Genomic DNA, 26,560 nt, shown 5'->3' with positions numbered 1-26,560 from the left:
AAAGTAAAGAGGACAAATAACGGTTTAGTGGTGGAAGCACTGTTGGTGTTGTGGGAGACAAGGATTTAGTGGCCGTCAGGAACATTCATCCTTGCTGAACCCAAGTACCTCCTAACCCTGGCAGCTTGTAGCTTGACATGCTTGCAGGGCCCTCTGTGCATCCGTGTCATGCTGGTCCACATCTCCTTTGCTCTGTGCTGTCTAACCCAGGGGCTTTTGTAGTCAATATAAATATTGTTGTAGTTGCCAATGCCCTGCCAGGAGAGGCTACAAATATGCAGGAATTTGGGGCTGTATTTGTGTATAAAGATGATGCCCTCACACTTTCTTGGAGGAAACTCATTAATCTCTCATACCATGCTAATGAATTGGGGAGGCAGAGAGCAACTCCTCAAGGTCACCCAGTGTCAAGAAGGAGGAAAACTCCACTTCCGTATGCTGTGGGAGATCAGAGCAAGCTGGTGGTGGGGGGTACAGCCAAATTTGGCTCTGCACCTCCTCTACTGTCCTTCCAACTATCACAAGCCAAGCATTCTGCTTTCCTGCATCTATCCACTTTGCTGCTTCCCTCCTGCTTGTTCAGATATGCAATTAGGAGATGCAGAATAAGGGGGAACCAGGGGTCAAGGAGGCAGTAAAGTGATTACAAGATGCTGCAAACGCCTGTGCCATAAATACTCCAATGATGAAAAATTAGATGCCAGTCACCTCGGGGTTATTGTTGGCCTCTATCTCTCTCTTGTGAAAAATGATAATGGAAGTGTATTTACCCCAGAGAGTGTAAGCTTGCCGCTGGCTGTGATCCTGCATACCCCAGGTATGCCAGGAACAGAATCCTTGCACCTAATGACTTTCTGAGAACACTTTGTGCCTGAATTACTTCAATTTAAGTGGAGAAAGAACTGGTATTTGAGGGTATTCTTTCCAAAGTGGAAAGTTCCTGGTGCTCAGAGATTGACCAGCTCCAGAAGCAGGCTGAGGCCCTGAGTAAGGATAGAAGGATGGGAGAGGAGGAGAGGAGCTCCCTCAAATACTGCCTTGCTGTCTGTGTGCTGCTTCTGCCTTGGCTACAAGGTCCTTGTGGAGGCTGTCCAGTTCATAGCTAGTTTTTGGTGTGTTGAATGACCAGCAAGATCAGAGCTTAGGGAGCTGGGATGACTACACCTTTCTGCTGGTAGGCAGTTAGAATCAAATGCTGGTGCTGGGCTAGAGCCTTTGGAAATCTCTAGATAGTATTCAGATCTACTGAAGTTGGTATCTTTGGGGATGCAAGCGCTTCTTTTCATCCCTTGCAGAAGGGATGCATTTTGGAAGACGCATTAGGATTACTGTGGCAGTGAACAGGAACTGTAGGAGGCAGCATCCAGTTTAAATGGTGCTGTGGGTGAAAGGCCACTTTATTTCACTGGCAGTAAGCAGCCTGGCAGCAGCTGAGGTCTTAATTCCTGGAGGATACCTCCTCCCTGCCTAAAGGAACTGGGGAAGAAGGTGGGTAAGGGCTCCTCAATGCCAGGAATATGCCTGGTGTGAGTTATGATTATAAAGCTCTGCCAGGTGTTCCAAGAGCAGCACGTTAATTATTTGAGCTGCTGTGGCAGCTGCCTGCTGTACCGAAAGCATAACTGCCCTTGTTTCTTCAGCTATAAATATTCCTTGTGGATCTTTTGGTGGCTGTGGCCTCCCTCCATTGTGACTTCCTGACTCTGCAGGGGATCTGGAGGTTAAAATCCCTGTTGCTGCTCGACTTCTTTGGGCAATCCTTGTTCTGTGGCTGGTTTATCTCTTTTAAACCAGCTCTGAGCTTCATAACAGCTTGTCTGCTGATAACTTGCTGCCTATCAGCATGGCAGCCCTGCCTCCAGCCTTGAGAGGCTGTGGATTTTCAGCTTTTTTTATTTTTTTATTTTTTTTTAGCTCTTTAAAAAGCTCCTTCCTGAACAATCAGACTCTTTCCATGTATTTATAGTTGTACTGTCCACTGCAAGAGGTAAAGCATTACCAAGGAAAGCTTGGATTGCTGCCCTTGCTGATAGGCCATCTGGCTCTGTAGCTTGAGATATGAGCTCATGTAGGACAGAAACATGGCCTTATCACCCTGGTGAAGGGGATGAGAGATGGCAGAGAGGCCACCACGCTCAAGACCCTTTTCTCTTAAGATGTTTTAGCTGAAAAGAGATGGGGGCCCCAGCAGGAGTAACTGGAGCCCACCTTGGGGTAGTGCTGCAGTAGCCACAACTTGAAGTGAGTATAGAGGAGCTTGCAGAGGCTGCAGGCGTGTGCTGGGAGAGCTGCAGGTAGGTCTAAAATGTCATGAAGCTGATTTCTTTATTTAGAAGTTCCAAACAAGAGTGGGGAAAGCAACATGCATTTAATATTTTTCTCCAAAGTCAGCCCTAAAAATTCCCAGAGGGTTTGAATAGAGCACCAGTTCCAAAGGAATTACTAAAGGTCTGGTTCAGCATTCCATCCAAGAATAAAACCTCTGACCTATGCTCATGCCAATAAATCCAGTTTTGCTTTTTGGACTTCTCTTCTTCTATATGTGACTCAGTCTAGTGGAAGGCACCTGAGGTGGGAACAGAGTATCCCAGTTCCCTGATATCTTGTTTGCTCTCTGTACTTGTGCAGTCTGGTTTTGTTGGATTGTTTCATCTGTCCCTTTGAGTGCTCATCTGAGTTGTGAAATAACTCTAAGCTCAGGGACGTCTTGCAGAAGCAGAGCGAGTGTCAGAGTTGCCACTTCTGACAGCATGTAAGAAATGTCTGCCTTTTCCTGCCGTGCTCAAGGAGACTTTCCTTGCATCTGAGCACTGAATCAAGCAAAGCTTCCTTTGGGAAGTGCTTGTCCAGTCAAGCCTGTATCTTCTTGTACCCACAGTCCAGTATCAAGCACTCAGCTCTTGGCTTTTTGACACTGCAAAAGTGTGAAAGTCTACCAAATGAGTGATCACTCACCAGAGTGATCTGTTTTATTAAACCAGTGCCTTTTTAATGAGCTCTTATCTCCCCCCTTTTTAGAGTAGGGTTATTTGTTATGCTGTCTTGTGGGACAGAGGTACCATTGCTCAGCAGCAGTGAAATCTAAACATAATTATCTGCAGGGATGGAGCTGGTGCCATCTTAAAGTGAAGTTTGTCTGAGATGTTGTCACTTCTGTCAAAGGAAAGCAAGAACTCCAAGGAATGATACAGTTTGGGGTGGGTTCTAATTTTGAATGAGGGTGTGAAAGGCAGGGAGGAGGAAAGGAAAAGGCAGGGTGGCTGGGGGCCCAAAGAGATGGATATCTAAGGAATGGACACTACAGCACCTCTTCTCCATCTTCACATTAAAACTGAGGGATCATTGCTCTGTTATCTGAAACATCATAACTTCTCATTGGTATGATAGCCCTGTGCTGCACAAATGATTTTATTCAAAAACTCTTGCACTTTTTGTGCTGCTCCTGGCACATTTGCTGCATTTAACAATTATGGTCTCACTTTGCTCAGGTACATACCCTGCTTCTGCCCAATCTTTCTAAAAGTTTCAAGGCTCTGAATCAATAAGAAGCAATAGCTACTGTTTTTAATTCACTACTTGGCAAGCACCAAAAACAGATGCAGTTCTTACAGATGAGTTTGTGTAGCATGAAAACAAGCAAGTTCTGAGGACAATTATGGATGAGGCTGGTTTTTCAGATGGTCCTCTTGCAAATGTATGCAGGCACTAGCCACAATGCTGTAACTACTGTATCTAATACATGAATCAGCCACATTTTGGATGTTAATTGTGCTTCCTGAGCTGTATTGGCTGCTGCTGTAAAAGCCACATGCTGAGCAGCAGATGAATGCTATTGAACTGTACTGGTTCAGAGTGATAGATGGACCCTTCAGGTAAGTAAAGAACCCATTTGGTCAAACAGCCCTCTGAGTGGCTTAAAGCACGTCTGTATGATCTGAAAGACTCCTGGCATTAGCTGGCCATCACTTAGTAGTTGAGAGCTCTCTTGGTGGCCCTCTTGGCTGCAACTAAGCTGATAAAAACCAACCAGATGTTCTATTAACGCTTGGTCTTACTCTTGCTTTTATAAGATAATCCAATAAACAAGGTTATGTAACCAAGTTTTAACATAAGAGCTTTAATAAAATATACTTTTAGAGATATATAAATATATATATAGAAATATATTCCAGGCAATGGTAAGCCCTAGTTAGTTCCCCCGTGGCAAGAAGACTCGGGTTGACCAGCCTGCTTTTTTCATTTTGAAATACTGAGAGCTGACAGGTGCAGAGGCTGGGAAAGTGGTATCAGCTGAGTTTCCAGCTCAGGGAAGATCCCAAACCTTGGTGCCTGGGTTGCTGTGGCTTGGCTTGGTGGGAGGAACCTCCCAGGGGTTGAGCAAGCTGATGTGCTGCTTGTGGCTCCTACTAGCCTGCAGGGAAGAGTGTAATTCAGGATGACAAGCTGCTGTTCTTTCTTCTACCCTCACTGGTTTCTCATTTTTTGACTGGAAATGTCAGTAAAAGCAACAAAAACACAGTCTTTTTTAGTCATTGGTGTGCTGGATTTTCATGCTCTTTTTCAGCATGAGAAAGGAAGAAAAAAATAAAGAATTTTACATTTACATGCTGTGTGTGGATTCTATATACCCTCCACTATGAGCCTGGTGATTTACCTGGCCTTTCCCATGTAATGGAGGAGCTTGGAGGGAAATGAAGAAATCACTCTTAATAGCCAGTCCTGTGCAAAAGCACTGTAATGGTTCCTCTCTGTCATCCTGTGAATTTAAACAGCATTTAATAGATTCAGTTCTCCTCCTTAGCTGAAGAAAGCATTCCTTTACCTTGTTTTAGTTTAGCAATGAATCAGCCCCCTATACCTGCTTGTTTGTGATAAACCATTTCACTAGCAGAACAATCTTAATCAAAGCAGACTATGCCCATTCTTCCTTCAGTGTGTTTATTTGCTGAATCTTAGGAAGAGAATGATGAACTCCTAGAAAATGCCTCAGCTGACTCAAGAGGTGAACTGGCAAACTTGGGAGGGTTTTTTTCATGTGCTGGGGCTCTGCATATTTGATTTCTGACAGGGTTGACTGGTACAGTTTTCTTTGTAGGTTTTAGATTGTTTGAATTACATGTGTAATGAAGTACTTAGTGAATTAGTTCCCTCTGGGTGAGACTGGAGCTTGGAAAACATCAGATGGAAAGTTTGGCTATATGTCTGAGGTGCTTATTTAGGCTTACTTTTTCCGTAGGGAAAAGTTATGAAACTAATTAACTTAATGGGTTGGAAGAGCATTGAGGTGTCTGGCACAGCAAGGTAGAGGAAGTAGACATCTTCCTGCTAAGCACTGTAGTCACTTCTCAACCTTTTGGGATGTGTTTTTAGATAAGGTTCCTGGTCTTGGGACTGTCCTAATGGTTGATGGTGAGATCAGCTCTAATCCAGGGACTGAGTCCTTGTCCTCATGTCCTAGCTCCTTTTTCCTGCCCTGTGCTCAATCCTGTTGATTTTCACAGCTTCACTTCAAAATTATGTTGATCTGGATGTTTAAAGTCCAGTTCTGCACAGGCTTCTTCCAAGCAGTCCAGTGTGTTCTGTAGCTTCCTTTCCTAAAAGTGGTTGGCACAAATCCCTGCAAAGCAAGGCAGTCTCATCTCATTGCAGGCCTTAGCATTGTTTGTATTGATCCATGGATATTCATCTTGGATCACTGACACATCACTGGTGTCAAGTGGAAAAAATAATACATTTCTATTGTACTAGAATTAATCTCTCACTTGGCTCCTTTGGACCAGGATCTGGTTAAGAACAGAAGACAATGATCATCCTAAAGGATGGGGGGGATCATTCAACCATTCAAGCACAATTTATCTCTTCTCCATGAATTAAGCAGTAATGGCCAGAGAGGAGGAGTTAAAAACCTTGCTGAATGGATTTGGTTGTTTAAGGTGCTCTGAGGACTGGAGAAAAACAGCAAAAGGTAAAGGACATCCAGGTTCTTCTAGCACCTGAGGATGCTTTTTGATGCTTTTCAACAACTGAGCCTCAAATCCACCTTGACGTGTCTCCTTTCCTCTGTGGGTGAGGCAAAGCTGGGTTTCAGAGCCAGCTGCTATGGTGCTTAGCAATTTAGTGTCAATCCTTGCTATGGTTTGAGGGGCTATTTTGCCAATTGGTTCTGGAGCATTTATTTTGCCAATTGGTTCTGGAGCATTCTCATTTTCAGCAGACACCTGTTCCTTAATTATCGCATCCTTAATTATCACAGTCCGTCTCTCTGTGTTTAGCACTTTCTGACACAGGAGCTATAAACTGATTTGAAGGGAGGTTGCGTTGAGCAGTGTTGGGACAGAAGGTGGAAAGAAATTAGTTATAAACTCAAGAATACTTGTCAGTAAGACATTTGGTGTCAACTTTTGTTTGCTTTGGGCCCTTGCCCTGCATCACTTTTCAATCAAAGGTTTATTTAGTCTGCTGGAGATTGTGCGCTGCTCTGGGATGGAGTGGCAGTTCCTAGTGGGCAGGAGAGTGGAGTTGAGGTCCCAATTTGAAGAAAGGAACAAGAAGGAGAAGAGTAAAAGAAGGTTTGTAACTGACTGGTTTGCTTCTATGTTAAAACCTCAAGTCCCATAACTGTTAAACTTGATTTGGCTTTTAGTCTTGCCAGTTATGCCTGTGGCATTGTATTCTGTGTGATTTCAGTGTTTCCTCCAACAACCATCAATTGCTTCACAAATCTGAATTCTGTGCATGCTTCCTGTCCTTTTGATTTTAATCTGAGCAGTAAAAGCAAGAGTTGGTGTAAGCAATGGTCTCTGATCAGAATATGTCCCCACCAAGCAACATGTCAAACCAAGGATTCTTTCCCCTGCTCCCCTTCTGGGTTTACTTTTGTCACCTGAGAATTTTTGTGATGCGAGGCATTTCCAATTTGCCTTGCAGATATTCTGAAACTGTCTCAAAAAAGGTTTCTTGGGGTTGTGCTATTCTTAAAATAGCTTGGATTCTGTTCTGTCCTGACTCTGTTGAGGTTGACAGAGACCTTGAGGCTTGGCAGACCTGCCCCTTTGAGTCCCAGTTCTTCATTTCTGGTGACACCTTTTCTTGAGCTGCTTTAAGAAGTCATGGAAAAGAGCAATGTGTAAATATTAATGTTGAATATTTCTCTTTAAAAATCTCTTTGGGATGCTCTACAAACCTATGTTGTGCGTGCTGTGGCTTTCTAAGCGTTGCCTGTTTACAGCGTTTGAACCTGTTAGTGTATCGCTAGCTGGTGCCATCCCATGGAGGACAGGCACAGCTCTCTTCTCTAACGCCCATTTAGTCTCCTTCTCACTCAAAGTATTTCAGTCTAAGTTCAGACTGCAGCCAGGGTCTGTTTCTTGCAGTGAAGCCTGTTCTCTCTGGGGTAGATAAGGCTCAAGTGGTGCTTAGTGCCTGAGTAGAGGTGACAGTGCTGCACAGGATGTGTCACCTCTGGGCATGGGCTGATAGCATGATTGCCTTGAGTGCTCTAGGAGGTGCTAGAAGAAACTCTCATAGGAAGCTGTGCAGTCCAGATTCTTAGGATGGATCTTTGTTGGATGTATTTTGCAGCCCAGCTGGAAGAGATGCAACAGGCTGGTGCTGCAGTGTACCCAAATTTAATTTGTCCCATCCCTGGAAGTATTCAAGGCCAGGTTGGACAGGGCTTTGAGCAACCTGATCTAGAGGAAGGTCTAGAACAAGATCATCTTCAAGGTCCCTTCCAACCCAAACCATTCTGTGATTCTGTGAAACACTGGTCTCTTAACAGACATCCAAGAGGGCAGTGAGGAGGTTCTTCATTGAAGAGCCTTTACTTTCCAGACTGAATTAAGTTCTCTCTTATGAGTATCTGATGACTTTTTTTCTCACTTTGCACAGGTTTTCAGCTTCCAAGAGCTGAACTGTTACACTGTAGCTTCCCACTGTCAGTTTTTACATGTATAAAAAACCCTCTATGTTTTACACTGGTGCCTTAAAGCATGGAGAAAAAAAGCTCTAGGCAGAGCTCATCCATTGCTGTTGAGCCTGGGATATCCCGAAGCCACCCCATCAATGTTAATGGAAGCAGACTGGTGAGGGCTATTGCTGTTCATACCTAAACTGAGAATGTACTTGGGCAAAGAGGCCACAGTTTAATATTTAATGTTCCGTAAGGCTGCACTGAGAGCTTTTACTGAAATGTGTCAGTAAAGGAGTGCTGTTGCAGTGATAGCAAACAGCTGAGAGCCAAGAGGATGCCGAGCTCCACTGCTGCCCGAGGCATGTCCTCTGATACCCAACAGCTTACTTGACCCCATGGCTCTGCCAACTTAGCTGTAAAATTAAGCAACAAAGAAATCTTCATGACAAACGGACATGTCTAGAGGTAAATTTCCAATGCAAGCTTTGTTCTCCTGATAAATTCATCTTGCTGGCAGAATTTCTGGTTTTTAATCTAATATGTGATTTTTGTTGTCCTTTCAGGCAGCATTCACGCTCCTCCTGGGTCCTTTCACCTTCTTCAATGTGCAGAAGACCAAGTATCTTCAAATCATGACGTCCCTCATGAGATGGATAGGTGAGTCTTGGCAAAGGCTCGGCCACCTCTTTACCATTGATGGAACCTGAGTCACGCCGCTGACGCTTCTCTTTGGCAAGATCTTGTTTGGAAGCAAGTGCTTGTCAAAACAACCTCTTTGAGGACAATTGTGCAGGCCTAATAAATCTTGGAGGAGAAAGGTTTTAGTCTAGGATGAAATTTCTGATTAAAACTAAACAAATTGTTCTCAGTCAGACACGGCTGGTAAATGAGGTTTTAGTCTCATTTGTATGAGGGGCATAAGAGGTTTGGCAGACTTTCCTGTCTGGGTCCTTGCAGTGATACCCCCCAGCTGGAAGTTTCTCATTCTCACAGAATATGCACAATAGACTTTGGACAATCTTTGTTTTGATCTGAGAGGAAAAGGCATTTCTATCAGACTTTTCACCCTTAGTTTTATCATCTGCTTGCATTTATTTTCCTCGGTTTTCCTTTATGGTAGGATGTGCTCCATTGGAAACCCCCAAACCAGGAAGTCCTGCTCCCAGGGGTTCTTTCCAAAATATTGCCAAGAACTTCTGGGAAGACAGATCAGTTCCTTAAAGGGGAAGAAAGACATTACTCTTTTTTTTTTTCCCCAATGCCTTTGTCATTCAAAGATGCAGCTGCCTCATATCTGGCTTGTGTGTAAATGCCCTTAAAGGCAGAGAGGTGTGTGTGGGTTGTGCAGATTTATGTTCATGTTTGTCTATTTTTGTGTCACCTAGACAGAGTGACTGATACTCAGGGCTAATAAAGAGCATTTCTGCAGGTTAATGACCAGCATTTCTGCAGGTTAACAGTCTCCTGGTGTGTGGATCCAGACCATTCAGACACAACTCTGTTTATACCTATCACTGGAATAAGAAGAAAAGCTGCTTCTGTAACTATTTTCCATTACACACATACTCTTGACCTGACTGCAATTGGGTATTGTCTCTTCTCTGTGAATTCATCCTTATTGGAGGTGGCTGGCAGTCACTGCAGAGAGGTAGAGATCCTCTGTTCTACAGAATTCCTGAGATGGGCTTAAGCAGTTGACACTCAGGAAAATTAAGTTGGATTTTAAGCTCTCAAGTCTCAGATGTTGAATAGTTTGAGTTAATAAATCCTGACTTTGGATGGTGTGAAAATCCTCAATGCCTGTTTTTCTCCTTTGTTGTCTGAGCACATGAAAGGTTTGAAAGCCCCCCCATTCTTCAGAGAAAGAGGTTATCTCATTAAGGGGTACTAAAGGAAATGAAGAAGTTTTGCATGGGGTTTTTTGTTGGTTTTTCTTTTCTTTTTCTTTAAAAGAGTGATCTCTGCTCAGCTGACTGGCCTGATTCCAATCACCCTGCCTCCTCTTTCCTGGTAAAGACATCAGTCAGACCTCATCCTGTCTCTGTGACAGTCTGATGCCTGCCTTATCTGCCATTGCTTTCCCTTTAGCCAGCTCCTTCCAGTATGAGGATTGCTAAACCTTGGCACGATGGCAGAACTGTTCCTTTCTTTCATGGCTTGATGGAGAGGTATAAAGGCAGTGTTTGGAGAAGTGTAGGGGAAATTCATGCTTTAGCCTGATTGATTCCTGCATCAGCACACTGGGGAACAGCTGCCCCAGATAATGATAGTTAATGACCCTGACAGCACCTCAGTGGCTACTTAGAAGAACAGATTCCATATGTGTACAATGAGGGATAGATTTATTGGGAAAGACAATTTGTCAAAAATCCACGTGATGCAGGGAGCAGAGAAAAGCTCTTGCTGCAGATCCCGGGGTAAGGATCAATCCCCTACTGCTGAGATTTGTCAAGCTGGCTTCTCCCATGTCCTCACATCACTGCTGTCCCCTCCTCCAAAAGCAGGGCTGTGAGTTAACACAGGTTGGTGTTTAGAGAGCTTAGATCCTAAAGAATGGTCTTGGGTAATGTTTTATGGTCTTCTGGACTTTCCCTGCCTGCATGCCAATGGCCAGATGTGAACTCTTTGTCCTGGTATGCACTGTGCTTTTCCTTCACCTTCCTTGGTTTTAGCCATGTGGTGCTGAGGGTGGTTCTGCAAAACATTCTGAGCAGTAGAGCAACACTGCAGCTTCCCACCTACCTGTTTATGTGTGGAGGAAAGAAAACCTTCCCATGTAGACATTGGCTTGCTTATTCAGCTTACCTGTGCTCATTGGCTTGGTGTGGATGGGAATCTGACCCATGCTTTGCATCATGATTTGAAAAAATCAAGCCTCCTGAGCTGGGAGGTCAGTAAAGACTTTTTGCTTCCCACAGGACCCACCACAGACCCTTCTTCCCAGCCCAGTGGAAAGTCCCTAGATTTCAGAGCAGAAGAGGCTGATGTAAAGCAGCACTGCCCCAGGTGTACTGGTGATTCAGATGATAGCAGCTGAGAGGATGGTTCTTGGCAGCAGAGAGAGCTAGCTGTGTGTGAAGGTCATTTCTGCTGGTGTTTGCAACAGTGTCAGCCTTGCCTTTGAAAGTTGCTTTCCCTCTTTCTCCTGATCTAAGTGATAATCAGATGTCACCAGCCTCTTCCAGAGCCTTGTGCTCATCACAAGCAGCACATTGGCTATCAAAGCCTACAGCAGTTTCATTCCACACCTCACAGATAAAAAAAAGTTCATTCTCTCTGTGAAAAATAGGCTTTAACACTGGGATCTGAGCTGGAAATTAAAAATGGGCCAGTTCAAAGAACGTGGAGATGTTCCAAGGATCAGCCCTTTATCTGGCGTCCTCCCAGGATAAGGGACTAAGCCAGGACAGGCACCTCTGAAGCCTATGAAATCAGAAAGCTGAAGGAGGAGCTCGCAAGCTCAAGTGTTGTGCTGCTTGAGAGCCCAGACAGATGGGTCCTCCTTGTCTGGGCCTGTTGATCATGGACAGCTCATCTGGAAACAAGGCTGGCATGGCAAGACACTTCCCTGCCAGGATTGATTGGAGCACAGAGGGTGGATCTGTGTCTGCAGGTGGAGTGGGGCTGGTAGCAGAGGAACCGAGGAACTGAGCTGTTGCCAGTCGTCTGAAGAGTAGCAGCTTACACACTTGGCTGCAGAACTGATTGTCACTTGGCATTGGTGAGTGCCAGTGGTTAAATTCAGTGCAGCAGTTGGTGCTTGAACTGCTGGCCTTATCCTTGCTTAGAGATCTCTGTACTCCAGGAGCTGGCAGATGAGTAAGGCTTTGCCTACCTGAGTTCTCATCCCTTTCCCAATGCAGAAGCTCTTCAGACTGCTTTGTCAGCCTTTTGCAGATACCTAATCTGCCTTGGGAGGTGGAGCAGAGGCACCCTAAGGGGTGCAACAGGGAGCCTGCCTGCTGTGCTTCCTTGGAGAAAGGGCCAGTGAACCAGTGAAAAATAATTTGGTTTAAATCCTGGCAATGGTTCCTACAGTGAAGCCTTGTTTTGATTTGCAGTTAGAACTATGTTGGCTCACCCAGCTTTGGGGCCATGTGAGTACAAATTGTTCCTATGGGGTGAGGAGGGTCCTTCCCCAAAGTGCAAGTCCTGCCTTCCTTTCAGCTCTCTTCCACCTCAGCCTTGGGAAAGTGTAGAGCTGTCATTAGGTCAATTCCTTTACCAGTTTTGGAGCCTGTTTCCAGGCCTTTTACAAAGTTATTGGATCAGGGCTTCTTGCAGAAGGCTAAAGCCATCAATAAATGTAGAGCTGTTGGTATTTCCAATTCTGCTGTTTGGATTTCAGACACTTTTTTTTTTTTTTTTTTTTCCTGGAGGGTTTAAATCTATGGGGAAGATGGATTGCTCTCTAAAGAGAGTTGCTTATCTAGCTGGTTTCTTCCCCCCTCTCATTTCTTCAATCCTGATCACGTGAGTGCTGTTAGGGGTGAGCTGCTGAAGGGCACAGCTCAACAAGAGGGACTGAGCCAGGCAAATCCCATGCACCTCTCACAGGAGAGGGGATACAGCTCACTGGGGCACAGCCCTACCTCTTTATTATTGGATTATATGGGATAATAACTGTCTAGCAGCATCATGGGATAGGATATGGATTAGGAAAGATAACAAAAGGACAGCGCTTGGTGGAGCTGAGCAGCAAACACTGGGCTATTGTGTATTAAGCAGCTAACCCGATTAATTGCTGCCTGTTGCAGCCCAAGATGCCCAGCTCTGTAGGTGAGGACTGCTGGCTCTAAAGACATTGGTAGTGTGATTATCGCTGCTGTCTTTAAATTGTCTCTGCCAAATGTTCCCAGACAGCTCCCACGTGGGGCCTGTGCTCTGTGTGCTGCTGATGATGCTGTATTGTAGTTATTAGAAAGTATTGTATTTTAATGAAGAGATAGTTTATAGAGTAATAAACTTCTGGGTTTGGTTGAACAGGCTCAGTTCCCTCTCCCTGTTGGATCACAGCACAACTATTCAAGTAAATGCAGCCCTTGAGACAGAACCTTCCCAAACCTGTCCAAACAATGATCTCACAATTACATGCTCAGGAGTAAAATCTCTACCCCAGCTCTTTTCCCTGTCCAATAAGATGGAGGGAAAGAAGACAAGAATTGCTGGGAAGTCTATGTCAAGCCCTTATTTTCTTCATCTCATCCCCTTCCAGGCTACTTGGTAGAAGGCTTCTGGGGCAGAAACTAGGAAAGGGCTGTCCAGAGCATGCTAGTGGGGCTGACTTTTTTATCTTGTGGTTTCTCAGGTAGTTCTGCTCTTTCCATCAGAGCCCTGCTGTTTACAGCACTGCTCTGCAGAGAACTGGTCTCAGACCATCTCACCTTGCAAGCAGACTCAGGTAACTGTCACTGCCATCCTTAGCAGCAGAACCACCTGTGCTGCAGAAACCTGGAGTCACTGTGCTACATCCCTTCAGGTGCTGAGACTGACAGGTACAGAGGAGGCTGATTTAGGAGGTGGTCACAGTTATCTGAAGTCCTGAATTTCCAGTCTCCTGCTGAGAAATTAGTCTGCCAGTGCCCACAGTCCTCAAGGTAGGTGGCCTCTTTTCACATCAGAAATTGAGCTTTCTGCAAATAGCTTAAGGAGGGATCACTGTGATCTCTGCCCCTCTCCTTTCACACTGCAGGGCATACAGGAGGATGAGGGAATTGGACTGTAAATCAGGACACTGTTGCATGTTCATTCCGACAAGCTGCTTCAACAAAGTTACTTCATGTTCTTATATCCCTTTTGGAGCAGATGAAGCTGCTGCCAGAGCACAGGGTAAATAATTCACTAAGAGAAGTGAATATATTTATGAAGAGTTAGTTAAAATGCTGTGCTTCTGTCATGCCTGCTTTTGGAATTGTCGGCTGAGGAGCTCATTTCAGTGCTGTTTGTGGGGGGCAGTGGGGTGAAGCAATGCCTGTATGAGAGAAGGAGCCTTGTGAGCTTCAGACACAGATGGAGAGTGATTTGCAGTACTGGACAGGACCACTGAGATCCTGCCTGAGGAGCTGATGCTCCTGAAGAGAGCACTTTTTTCAGGTAGCAGGAGACACTGATGGGTCTGAGAGCTGAAGAAGGGGAGTTGGAAATGTAAGGGCCCATTCAACCCTGCAAAAGGGTCTGGATGACAGTGCCCACCGAGGTTTTCAGAGTGGGGCTGTGGCATGAAAAGCTGTTTTCTGTTCAGATTGGATGTTGGCAGAACAAGATGATAAAAAACTTTGCTGTGCAGGGCCCAAGGCAGGATGGGCAGGATGTGTCTGAATCTGCAGAGCACCAGGATTTCACAGGACACACATGCTCTGCAGCCAGTGCTTTCCAAAGCATGCACAGCCATAGTTTGGGCTCACATTGACACCAAAGTGTGTATTATTATCTTCTCTCAGAAGAGTAAATTCTGACATAGACAAAGAAGTGACTGTCAGAGCTGATAGGCCAAGCCAACAGCAGAGCTGAGAACAGAGTCCTGGTCACAGAGATTTTATAGTTCTTCTGCCGAAGGTGACTGGCAGAGAGAGTACCATAAACTACGTGGGTAATTTTCCATCAGAGGCAAACAAGCCTTGCTGGCTGCTCTTTCCTTCCCATATGTTGAGAAAAAAACATCTGTGATAAATGCCCAAGTGCAGGGCCATTTTTCCCCTGTGAACTGTTGCTGGTGTGCAGATGTCTGTGGGACCAGCTGATGTGGGCTGAGATGGGGTAGCTATGCGGGTTTCATGACAGCCATTGTTACCACATTTGGGGAAGCTACTTGTAAATCTTGGTTATGGTGTTGCAAGCCTGATGAAGAAAAGCAGGGAAATTATACCCTTAGAGCAGAGAAGCTCCACTGAACTTTGGGTTGCCAAAAAGTCCTGGTAGTACTTGTTTAATGGAATTTCCCTTTGTGGAGAAAAGGAGCTCCACCTGGCCCAAGGCAGCAGAGTCTGAGTTGACTGCAGCAGGAACAAGCCAGGCCTGGGGGAATGGAGGTGCTTGAGAGGCTTTTTTTTGCCTTCTAGGTGAGCTGTGTCACACTTCTGTGTATGAACAACAGTCCCCTGCCATGTGGACCCTGCCTCAGGCTTTGGGGCAGGGAGGGTAACACTTTCTGGGCAAGTCCCTGCTCTCCATTAGAGGAAGGAGCCACAGTGATGTCTCACAACTTTTGCTCATACCTTTCTTCTGGGAAGTAATTTCCCTCCTCTTTTCCTTCTGATGTTTCTCTCCAGAGAATTGCTGTCTTCTATGAACGTATCCATCTTGTTTCCACACAGTCTCTGCACTCATAAATCCTTCATCTTCCTAGAGATGGTGTTTTAGGCTCTGTCATTGTCAAATCCGATCCATAACTACTCCAGCTCCCACATCTAATGGAGCAAACCTGGTTTTCATGTTACCTCTTTACTGTCAATTCATATAGAAACCCCCTCTGAAGGTTGGAGAATTTAATCAGTTGCTGCTCTGGAATTTGTGGAGGACTGAAGGTCATGAACAAGTGGCAGGATATAGCTTCTGCAAGAGAAACCGGCTAAATGAGTTTTAAATTTAAAAATCAATGTCTTAATTTCAGATACTTTGTTCTGCCAGCATGTTGGACTCCAGCTGTGCTTTAATACTTCAATTGCCACAGGATCCAGAATGCCTGGTGGTTCCAGAGTTGCACTGGGCTCTTCAGCTTGCTCACATCACTGCTGGCTCTGAGAAGGGGCACTAACATCCTAGAAAGACATCAACAGGGAAGTAGACAGCACAAGTGTCAGGTGGAGATGCAGAAGGTAACACTGACTTGACATGTTCCTGGGCTATTCAGTGTGTACAGAGCAGATGCTCCTGTTTTTATGCCCTTTCTATGAAGGAGCTGCCTAATCTTAAACTAAATGAGATCTGTTCTTCTGTTTAAGAGTGGCCTGCTGTGTTTTGACTTGATACAGGATTGAGGTGGGAAGAAATCTTCCCCTTTCTAAAGAAACTGGGTTTAGGAAGCTCCTGAAAACATCTTCCTCTTGGAATCCATCATGCTGCTTAATGTGTGAAAAGGGAAGCAAACGGTGTGTGTTGGGACAGGGTGATCCATTATCATTATTTCCTGGCATATTGATTCTCTGCTTGGACAGGAAAGCTCTGTCACACCGTCAGCCAGTGGTGACTGATGGCCCTGCCACAAACATGTCATGGCACCAGCTCAGACAAATGGCTGGGGGGTAGGGGAGCAGCCAGGCATGGGGTGGCTGCACACCACTGCCCTCCCTGAAAGGGGTGGCAGGCAGGCATGGTGATGTTCTTTCCAGGCTTTCATTGTAGAAGGAGGAATGGGAGCAGGGACAGGACTGGAGAAGATGTGAACATCTCACAAGTACCACGTCTTGCAAGGATGCAAAGGGGGGTTAAACCAGAAACTCATTCTGAGCATTGCTTCTTGCAGGAACCTACCATGACAGGGCAAAAAAATGTGTTTGAGGCTTGGACTTATTTTCTTTTCTGCAGTAGCCTTTCTGCAGAGAGATGAAGCTCATGTACAAACACCATTTTTCATTTACAGAGGTGTTTTCTCCGACTCTGTAAAATGATCCTTAAGCTCAGAATGGCTAAATTATCTTCACTGCTTCTCTGCAGCTCTGTTATGTTTCTATCAAAATGCACAAAAATGTATTTCTTAATATCCCCAGACTCCCATATTTCCCAAACTGTACTACTTTGGACATCAGCTCATCCATATTCATCCTTACTTCACCTGCAAGAACCAGAGCAGAACTGCCCTCTCTCTGAATCAGTGTCGGAGTCAAGCAGGAGAGGCAGCAGTAGCTGACTGCAAAGGTTTGCTTTATCTGAGAAGAACATTTGTTCCTCAAACAGTGAGGGAAGCAAAGAGAGTCTGCAGGAGAAGCAGTTGGATGGTTGGAATGAGATTCATCACAAGTTTTCCTTTATGGCATAGCCCCTCTTTTATTTTTTTCCTCAGTCTTACTTAGATCCTTCACTAGAGATGATGCTCAAACATCTAGAGCAGACAAGATGAGACAAGAAGTGGCCTCTGTGCCTTGCTGGCTGCCAAACCTGTGGTGTGGGGGCTTGGAGTGGGTTGTACACTGTGGAAAAATCAGGACAAGCAAAACCCTTGATTAATAAAAACAAAGCTTAAAGCAAATTTTTCATGTTAGCAACTAACAATCCATAGTGCCATCAATGTTGACCTTGCTTTGTGGCTCTGGGTACTGTTGATCATGGTCTGAGGGTGTTTCATCCCTAGAACACATTGCTTGTGTCCTCTGTTCTGTGTGGAGAGGAACACATCAAGGTTTTTTTGTGAATCCATGTCTTCCTTCACCAGGATCCTTGTGGTGAAAGAACGCTCTTGGACAGCTGATGTGACAACAGTAGGTGACATGAAATAGTGTCGTGTGACTGCCTTCAGCCTGCTGTCCTGAGCAGGGGATGTGAGTGGGAGCTTTGTGTGTGCCTGAGGATCCTGTCCTGCCTCTTTTCTGCTCAAAGCTGCCTGTCCATCAGCCTGTCATCTTCTTTTCATTTTGACTTATCATCCAAACCATATCTAGGTTTCAGAGTTTCATTTTTTGGCTCGCCTTCTCTCAGGGACAGAGAGATAAATTTGACAGGCAAGTGTTTCAGCTCACCACTTCCAGGAGGGAGGAATTCTTCTGCCTCAGGGACTGATAGAAAACAACCATGGGGCAGGGCTTTTGTTGTCCTCTCTGAGGCTGGAATTGTGCAGGGGAGGTATCCAGTTTACCCAGCACCATTTCTCTCAAGGATCTAGCATCTGCAGAGCATCAGTTCTCAGGCAGGGAAAACAGAGCTTGCCTTGTTGGAAGCAAAACTAGTTTGGATCTTAGTATTGGATCCTCACTCCTTGTAATTTTAATAAATTTCTGAAATACATATTTAATGAAAAACAAATGTATTAAATTCTAGTTGCTTAAGCCAAAGGCCGTCCATCATTTATGGAATCCACAAGAATTCTGTTCCTTCAGTGTTCCCTGCCAGAAAAGCACATGCCAGGGCAGAGGAGAGTCTGTGGGAGATGCTTCAAGGATGGGGTTCCTGCCCGAAAGTTCCCCTCACCTGGTCCTGTTTGCACTGGTGCAGAAAGTGGGGCTTTGAGCCAATGGTGAGAGTGGGCTTGGGGGATGGAAATAGGTCACTCATTACTCTGTTGAGCAGAGCTTGAGGAGATTCACTGTCGAGTGTGCAGGGGAAGAGGTGTGAGACTCCCGAGTCACAGCCCACATACAGGAGCAGCTCAGGATGGGGCTGCAGAGCCTGACCACCTCTCCCAGGCAAGAAGGAAAGGAACAGTCTCAGCACATTTCCAGAGCTGCCCAACCTGCTTTGCCTTATTACTCAGGGCATCTTTTCCTCTTCCTTGTAGCCTGTGCAGCCCCAGGGAGTGCAGCCATGTCACATCACCTGGAACACAGCTCTTTCTGGGTCTCTTGCTGAGCAGATATGGCTGGCAAGCATCTCTTCTCCAGGGAGCACTGGGGGAAGCACAACAACTGTACCCCTGTTCACAGTGCCCCTCACCTGCTGGGCTTGAGTGAAGGCAGGGGGAATTGCACACTCACAGAGCAATGTGTTGCCTCCCATAGCTCTCCTTGACTGCCCTTGGGGGAGGAAATAGAGCCTAGCACTCCCAAAACGACCTGGCCTTGTGGCACCATGAGGGAATGGATCTGCTGCTGTCAGTGTGGTGTTTGGGAAGGGCTGGTAGATGTGCCCTGTCACTTAAAAACAGTTGGAAGCGAGAGGTTTCCTGAGGTAGGACAGGATGGAATGCAGCATGTGGCTTGGGAAGGGTTCAGCATAGAGCTGGTGTTTGCTGCAGGAGAATGTGAATTTCTGAGAGAGGTTTTGGAGAGTGCTGGGGGTGTACGGGAGGCAGTGTTCAGTGAGGTTAATCTGATCTTGCTGGGCACAAGAGAAGCAGCATTCACTAATTAGTTTGTAACTATTTTCCCTAGTCCCATCCCTGGCAGGGTTTCCCATCTCCAGCCACATGTTGTGGGGAGCAGGGCTGGGCACAGAGTAAGCCCCATGGTGAGCCTGCCCAGCTCCTAGCACTGGTGCCAGCCTCCTCCTATGAACCTGAACTGTGCTCTGCTCTGTTTAATTCCTCTGGATTTATATTAATGACATTGGTAGTTTTCTGTAGTAGTTGTCTCAGCATTTTGTTGATTTTTTCATTACCTGATAATTCATGGCTCTGTTCCTGTGCCTCAGACTGGTGCAAGGACAGCTCTGTGCAAGCCACAGTGGCCCACCCATTGCAGCACCAGACTGTAAATCTCACTGCTTGCTGCCCTGCCAGGCAGGTCCTTTTCTACCCATTACTTGTTAACTCCAGCAGCTGATGATCATCTTTTCCAAGTTGATGCAATTTTTGTGACTCCAGAATTAGTTTTCGGCTGCTTTTATATGCCATGCTAGGAATGAGAGTCTCACAGTAACTGCTCTGGCTCAAATTTCCACCCCCAGAGTAATAAGGGCATTAGCCCAATCTCCTCAATTCATTTTTTCCCTGGCACGTTGTTATTTGTAATAAGCTTTGTAAAATGTTGTTAAGCTTTTTCCTGACAAAAGTAAAGGGTAGACGAGCAGACTTTTTGTCTAGAAACCATGAATTTTAATAGCAGTCTTTCAGTGCTGCTTTAGTCCCTTCCAGACTGGCTTCTACACCCTGGGATTAGCTACAGACAGCCTGTTCCTCCTGCTCAGGAAATGGCTGGCTAGTTCTTGCTCTATCATGCTTGACAGATCCCAGGGACAGGAAAGCTCGCTAGTAGCTGCTGCTCCTGTGCACATAGGGGAGGTCTTGAAAACAACAGTCCAGTTGGAAAGGTGCAGGAATATTACTGGGGTTGACTGGAGCCAAGTCAGAGCTTAAACATCTCACAGCCTTTTTGAAATTAAGATGCTCAATCAGTGTGTGTGTGTGTGTGGCAAGACGTCTGACATGGATGTGAGAAGCATCCATGGACCAAAACCCTTGAGGGCTTAAGGTTCACCAGCCATGTCAGCCTTCTGCTTTCTAAGGGCTCAGCACAGCCCTGTGCTCTTGGGGGTGGGAGGGTGAGTCCCTGTGGGAAGAAGACTGGAGAGAGATGCCTGAGCCCATTCCCTTATCTGCTGAGTGGCATTGACAGCAAATCATTATTAATTCCTGTGCACCTCACCTTTTATGTAGCACCCTCAGATAAGGTGGTGCATCAAAGAGATAAGGAGATGCTCTTGCATAGCAGGAGAGAGCTGGTGCCAAGACTGACGGTGCAATGGGAGGAGGTCATGGGGAGTGCAGGCCTGGGCTTGACCTGAGACCTTCTCTCTCTCTCCAGCTTTCATCCTCATGATTATTCTGGCCCTCGTCCGCATCAGCAGAGGCCAAGCTGAAGGTCACCCGTCCATGGCCCAGCTGTCGGGCATCCGGAACCTGTTTGGGGTGTGCGTCTATTCCTTCATGTGCCAGCACTCCCTGCCATCCCTCATCACCCCCATTTCCAAGAAGAAGCACGTCAACAAGCTTGTGCTGCTCGATTACATCCTGATCCTGGCATTCTACAGCCTCCTGTCCTTCACTGCCATTTACTGCTTCCGCAACGACACCCTCATGGACATGTACACGCTCAACTTCACCAACTGTGACATCATCAGCATGGCCTTCATTCGGTACTTCCTGGGCCTCTTCCCTGTCTTCACCATCAGCACCAACTTCCCCATCATCGCAGTGACCCTGCGCAACAACTGGAAGACCCTTTTCCACAGAGAAGGGGGCACCTACCCATGGCTGGTGGATAGGATTGTCTTTCCTGCCATCACGCTGATTCCCCCAGTGCTGGTGGCTTTCTGCACCCACGATCTGGAGTCCTTGGTGGGGATCACGGGAGCCTATGCTGGGAATGGGATCCAGTATCTCATCCCGGCTTTCCTCGCATACTGCAGTCGGAAAGACACTCAGCTGGTCTTCGGCAGTGGGACTGTGAACAAACACCTCTCCCCTTTCCGGCACAGCTTCTGGATTGTGTTCGTGCTCATTTGGGGTTTCTCTTGCTTCGTGTTTGTGACTGCAAACATTGTCTTGAGTGAATCAAAGCTCTGATGAGGGTTAGCAGCGCACTCCCTCTGGAGCTCCAGAGACTCCAGCATTTCCGCTCCCCCTCTGGAACTGTGCAGTGAGGGGGAGAGGCAGTATGAAGGGAAGTTTCCAGGCTGTTGGCATGATGACACAGACTTTCTTCACTCCACTTTGGGTGTGGATGGAGTGGACTCAGCCTTGTTACAGTTCTGGTTCTCAGACAAAGCCTTGGCAGCCTGCACCGTTTACCAGTGTCCAGCCATTCCTGCCTTTGGCTCTGTCAGAGCAGCACGTTCTCTGTCTGTCCCTCTGTGGTTCTCTGTGTGCTGCAGGTCTCAGCACACAGGAGAGACAACCTTGGCTGTGTCACTAAATGTCAATTCTCCCAAAGGCAGGAATGTGCTGTGCAGAATCCAGCAGGAGTTTGGGATAACTGAGTCTCTTCTTTCTACTGAGACTCCTTCAGACCAACCTCCTGCGCCAACTGAAGGAAAACATAAGGGTGGAAATAGACCTAATTCAGAAGGAAATAATTCTGTGCTGTTACATTTTCTTTTTCTAGAAGCATTATCATGTTCGTGCACATTGCCTGGGATTGGGGATCTTTTGCTTAGAGCTGGATTTCTCCAGCCTGGAAGTTTACCTTCACACTTCCATCCTGTTCTGTGCTATGGTAGCTCAGTTGGGCAGAGCAGTGCCCCTCTGCATGGAGGAATACAGCTGTTCCCACTGGAAGGAAAATCAGCCTTGCTTCCCTCAGCACCGGCACATGACTCGATGCTTTTCAGCGGCAGAGCCCTTCTCCGTTTCTCAGCTTTGCCCGGGGCTGGTACGAGCAGGCAGGACCTGAGTGCAGCGGCCGGGATCAGTGTGGGCTGGGGAGGTGCTAATTACCCAGTCCTGACACGCCAGAGGCTCCGGCTGTGCACACTGATGCGTTCCCGGCTCCCGTTGGGTAATTAGCCTTGAAACAAGGTGGGTGTTAACTCAGGGGAATGAGCCGGTGCCAGGAGGAAGCGGCTGTGCCCTGGCTCAGCCCTGCCTGCAGCAGCAGAGCTCCCGAAACAAGGAGTAAACCCTGAAACCCTGGTGCAGCTGGGCTCGAATTCCCTCTCTTGGCTTTCTGCACAGGGTTAAGGTGGGCTTGGGGCTGCTCCTGCTCTGCTTCTTTTGTAAATGGGCTGCCCCTACCTTAGGCAGCTCTAGGAGAGTCTCTGCTTTTAGGATGACTGTGGTCACTGTAACACCACGCTTTGTCACCGGGTCCTGTGTTCAGAAGCCCTGGGGCACAGATCATACGGTTTTTCCTGACAGAAGGAAGAACTTTAAAAGTTTTCACCTGAACTATTTTAAACTGTCTGTTATCAGAGCAGGTTCAAAGCCAGGTGCATGTCAGATCCTCCTGCCCTCTGCGCTTGCTGCAGTATTAAATGTCATTGCTCACTAAAGCAAGCTTTGAACTGCAGCTCTTTTTAATCAAGCTCTGTTTTCAAGTAGGACTTTCTGGTTTCCATATGACCTGAAGTGCTCCTCCTGGGGGAATATGCAAGTACCTGGAGCTGTATAAAACCACTTCATGGCTTTTAAAGCAAAACCCTGCACCTCTCAAACCTGAGCACTGCCACTGTGTCCTTGCTGAGCTGCCTGGAGAGAATCTGGAGAGACTGTTCATCTTCTCTCCAGCTTGATCTTAAACAGACATTGGCAGCCCCTGCTAGTGAGTTTAAACTTCCAAGTGCTCCTGGGAATCTGATGTGGCATCTTCAGTACCAAATTAAGAAGGTATTTTACAGGTATCTGGTGCTGGTGTCTCGTTTAGGAAGCAGTAGTTTGGAGGGCAGATTCATGGGGCAGCTGAGCTGGGAGCCCCCTGCGTGGGAGCTGGACAGAGCTGGAGGGAGAACTCAGTGCTGATGAAATGAGCCTTTGGAAACTGGAGAGGATGAGGGGGCTGTTCCTCTGCACACATGTGGGTTAATGGAGAGGCTGAGGGTTGTCTGCCCTGAGCTGCCCATGCATTGCAAGGCCCTTGGCTCAGCCCCTGCCCTCCACATGCCTATTTCAGTCTCTTGCCTTCACATTTCATTGCAGCCAAGCAACAGGGTTCTCTGTTATTTCATCTCCTTTCACTCTGCCTTCCCTTCTCAGGAGGGAGGGAGTCCAGCCTGGCACCCTCTTTCCTGCCATCTCTTACATTTAAAGATGTGCCTTTTCTTCCTTGGCCGTGTGTCCCTCTCTCCTCCCCAACAATATGTGACAGTGACTTCTGAGGGGCTGCACCTTCAAGTGCTGCTTGGATCCAGGTTTTGGATGCAATGGGGTGCTGAGGGCTTGTGTTCCAGCCCCAGCCTTTGCTGTGGTAGCTTACTGGGAAGGACTGTGCTCCCCAAGGAGCATGAGTGCTTCTCAAATAAATAACCATGAATTCCTAGACGCCTGCTGTCCTTGCACAGCAGCAAAACAAATATATCCGAGGAATTGGGGTGATTAACAGAAAGAAGCTCTACAGCAGAGAACATTTTTCATATAAAACATGACATAGCAATGCCTTAAAAATTACTGGAGAAAGCAGGAAGGGGATGGTTCAGTGCAGCCAGCACTGGCTGGGGGGGGGATGCTGGGTGACCCCATGGTGCAGGGCATAAGCTCTCTCCTCTCACTCATCATGAATAAGTCTATTTTTATTTGGCCATTATCAGCACTAACAATTCATTATTGCAGATTCGCACATGATACTTTGTCCTAACTGTAATTAGTTTTTTTAAAAATGGGATTAAAACCAATAAAATGCACATTATACATCTGGTTTAGTCTGACTTCTTTTTCCATCCTTTTCTTCCTCGTGCTTAAGCATGGAGCAACTATTCCTGGAGGGAATGGCTGTGATGGATGGGGCTGCAGGCCAAGGAGAAATGGCAAGTGAAGAGGCTAATGGAGACCCTTGCCTCTTCTCTATTAGCCTCCTGCAACTCTGGGTGCTGGCTGCAAACTCAATGAAAACATCTGTACTTTCCCCTTCTCAATTACGGCTCCTTACACTTAAAGCCAAACAAATTGAATTGCTCTGCTGCCTCAGGCTGCAAAGGCAGTTTCTGCCAGCAAATTTATTATCACCATAAAGCGCAGCTTGATTTATGTTAAAATATTAAAGCAGATCTTTATGATGGAAATAAACACTTTCTGCTGTGATTCTCTCAAAGTACCTCACAAGCAGCAGCAGATTTTGGGGCTTGGGCTGTAAATCTGAGGCCAAACTGGCATTGGGGAGAAATTCAGTCTGTTGCAGCACTTGGAAGAGCAATGGCCAGGGAAAAAAAAACTTTGAACCTGAGAAGAAGCTTTAGGCAAAGCTTCACCACCATCAAGGAGCCGCATGTCCCTGAAGGGATTCAGCTGTTTGAAGGTTTGAGGAATGTGCTCAGCAGCCTTTCCCCTGGATGGATTTGGGCAGCCTGGGAGCTGTCGGTGGCTCAGGGAAGGACCTGCTGCAGGGTCTCAGCTGGGGAAGGTTTTGTGCCATGGCTTTGCCTTGGCAGGAGGCAGGAACCAGGAGGTGGCTGCACCTGCTGCTCCCTCAGGCATCCTTGGGCATGTCAACTGTCCCCAGAACCTTCTTGGCCCTGTATATGTCCTGATTTGTGATTTAACCAGTTCCCTCTGCCCTAACCTGAGTCACCATCTCCCCACAGCAACACCAGCATGTCCTTGCCCACTGGAACCCCTTCCCAGTGGCTGACCTGTGCTGGCCTGCTTTGCTCCCCGTCTCCTCATCAGGATGGGTCTTACAATGCTGAGCAATGGGGCAGTGAAAACAGGACCTGCTGTGGAGATGGCAGAGCTGGCAGAGGTGGGTCTGGGGGGACACTGCCTGCCCCCAGCAGTGGGGCTGAGCCACAGAAGTGGGTGCCCAGCAGTGGTTCAACTTTATTTCTCTCTGCTTAGCAGCACACAGCCTCCCAGGGTGTCCCAGGTGCCAGAGCAGGCTGAATTAAAAAGTGATTGATTAGACAATTTCACCAAAAAGAAATAATATCCCTCAATGTCTGTTAAACACTACCCAGCCCCTCTTTGGAAAGCCTAGCCAGAGGGTGCTTCCAGACTGCTGCTTCCCAGAAGGTTTGTCCCTGGTGTACCCAGAAGCAGAGAAATGCTGCAGAAGCAGCTCAGTCCTTCCTTGGTCCTTGAGGGTCACAGATCCCAGTCCCTGGACTGGTCATGCCTCCTTTCCCACCAGTGCCCAGTGCCTAGCACCAGGAAAAGGAGCAAAACTGTGTTTTTCCATCCCAACTGGCATGTAAAGATGGTTATGCAAATGGTGGTCAGGGACCTGGGCATTCACATGGGGCACCCAGAATAGCTCTGGCCTCACACTGGGTGCTGACACCCAACCCTGGAGTCACTTCCCTTGGGAGCATCCCCTACACCCCATTTGCCCTGTCCCTTGATGTCCTCAGCCTCCTGCAGCAAAGCCCTTCTATAAAACATGAAGCAGCTCCATTTGGCCTCTGCTGAGTCACCAGAGACATCACTAATTAATTTAAAACGTGGGTTGGGGATTTTTGATACTTATTTTTTCCCTTTTCTGCTCCCCTTTGCTGTCACAGCCCCAACCTCAGCTCAGGTTTGACTGCCTCTGTGTGTGCTGGCTTCCTCGAGCCAGAGAGCCACAATTTCAGGGAAGGTTCCCAGGGCCACACTGAATATTCCTGGGGACCAGCCTGTCACTCCAGGGGCATCTGAGGCACTCAGCTGGGAAGAGCTGCCCCAGATGAATGGGTGCCATCACCTGTGGCAGCCTGGATCAGTACCCTCCTCTTCAACCGGATTTATTTATATATGAGTTTTATTTATGGACCAGCACCTCCCACCCTCGCCAGGAGGCTTGGAGGGGCTGCCAAAGACATTACGAGACAATTGCTATGATAAATAAGTAAAGGGAATTAAAGCGCCGGCACCAGTGTGTGTGATGGCAGCCAGGCTGGGGGATGGGGCAACGGGCTGGATTTAACCCCAGACAGATGGGTGGGTTGATGGGCAGATGGATGGACAGCGAGATATTGCCAGTGCTTTGGAGCCTGGACCACACATAGCCGGGCCCTTCTGGACCACCCTGGGGTTTTGCAGCCATCCCTGGGGCAGGGCTGGGTGTCCTGGAGCTGTCCCTGCCATCGTCCCCTCGCTGTTACTGGCCCCGGCTGCTTGGGGGCCGCTGTCAACCCCCAACAACTGCGTTTTAATAGGGGGGAGAAAAAATAAATAAGAAAAGAGCTCTAGAGCAGCTTCCCGGGGAGATGTTCACGGAGGAAGGCGATGCCAAGCCAGCTGGGAGAGGGTTGGCATTTCCCTGGGACAGTCTGCCAGTCGGTCACGGGCAGCTCTGTGTAGTCCTGATGGTTCTGCTCTGGGATGGGGCTGGAACTTCCCGGCAAAGCCCTGGCTGCAGCCCGGGGCCCCGGAGCCCCAATTCCCATTCCCCAAAGGCCCTCTCCCCTGCCCGAGGCTGCTGTGAGTCACGGCCGCCT

The 26,560-nt window shown here is 47.2% G+C and overlaps 1 protein-coding gene across 14 annotated transcripts in view; it reads left to right on the top strand.

Annotated features, from left to right (window-relative positions):
- SLC38A12 (solute carrier family 38 member 12) overlaps nt 1–23,839 on the top strand; it is a 59,577-nt gene extending 35,738 nt beyond the window's left edge. For all 14 annotated transcript variants that reach the window (XM_086857757.1, XM_086857748.1, XM_086857753.1 and 11 more), the window contains 2 exons: nt 8,476–8,569; nt 20,302–23,839. In XM_086857757.1, the coding sequence (XP_086713883.1) occupies nt 8,476–8,569; nt 20,302–21,062 (855 nt within the window). In that variant the 3' untranslated portion in view covers nt 21,063–23,839. The remainder of the gene's footprint in view (nt 1–8,475; nt 8,570–20,301) is intronic.
- Nucleotides 23,840–26,560: the final 2,721 nt, after the last annotated feature.

This window comes from Cyanistes caeruleus, chromosome 19, assembly GCF_971803275.1.
Source record: "Cyanistes caeruleus chromosome 19, bCyaCae1.hap1.1, whole genome shotgun sequence".
Lineage (NCBI taxonomy): Eukaryota > Metazoa > Chordata > Aves > Passeriformes > Paridae > Cyanistes > Cyanistes caeruleus.
The sequence above is the reverse complement of the archived record's forward strand: the minus strand, read 5'-3'. Positions and strand labels throughout refer to the sequence as shown.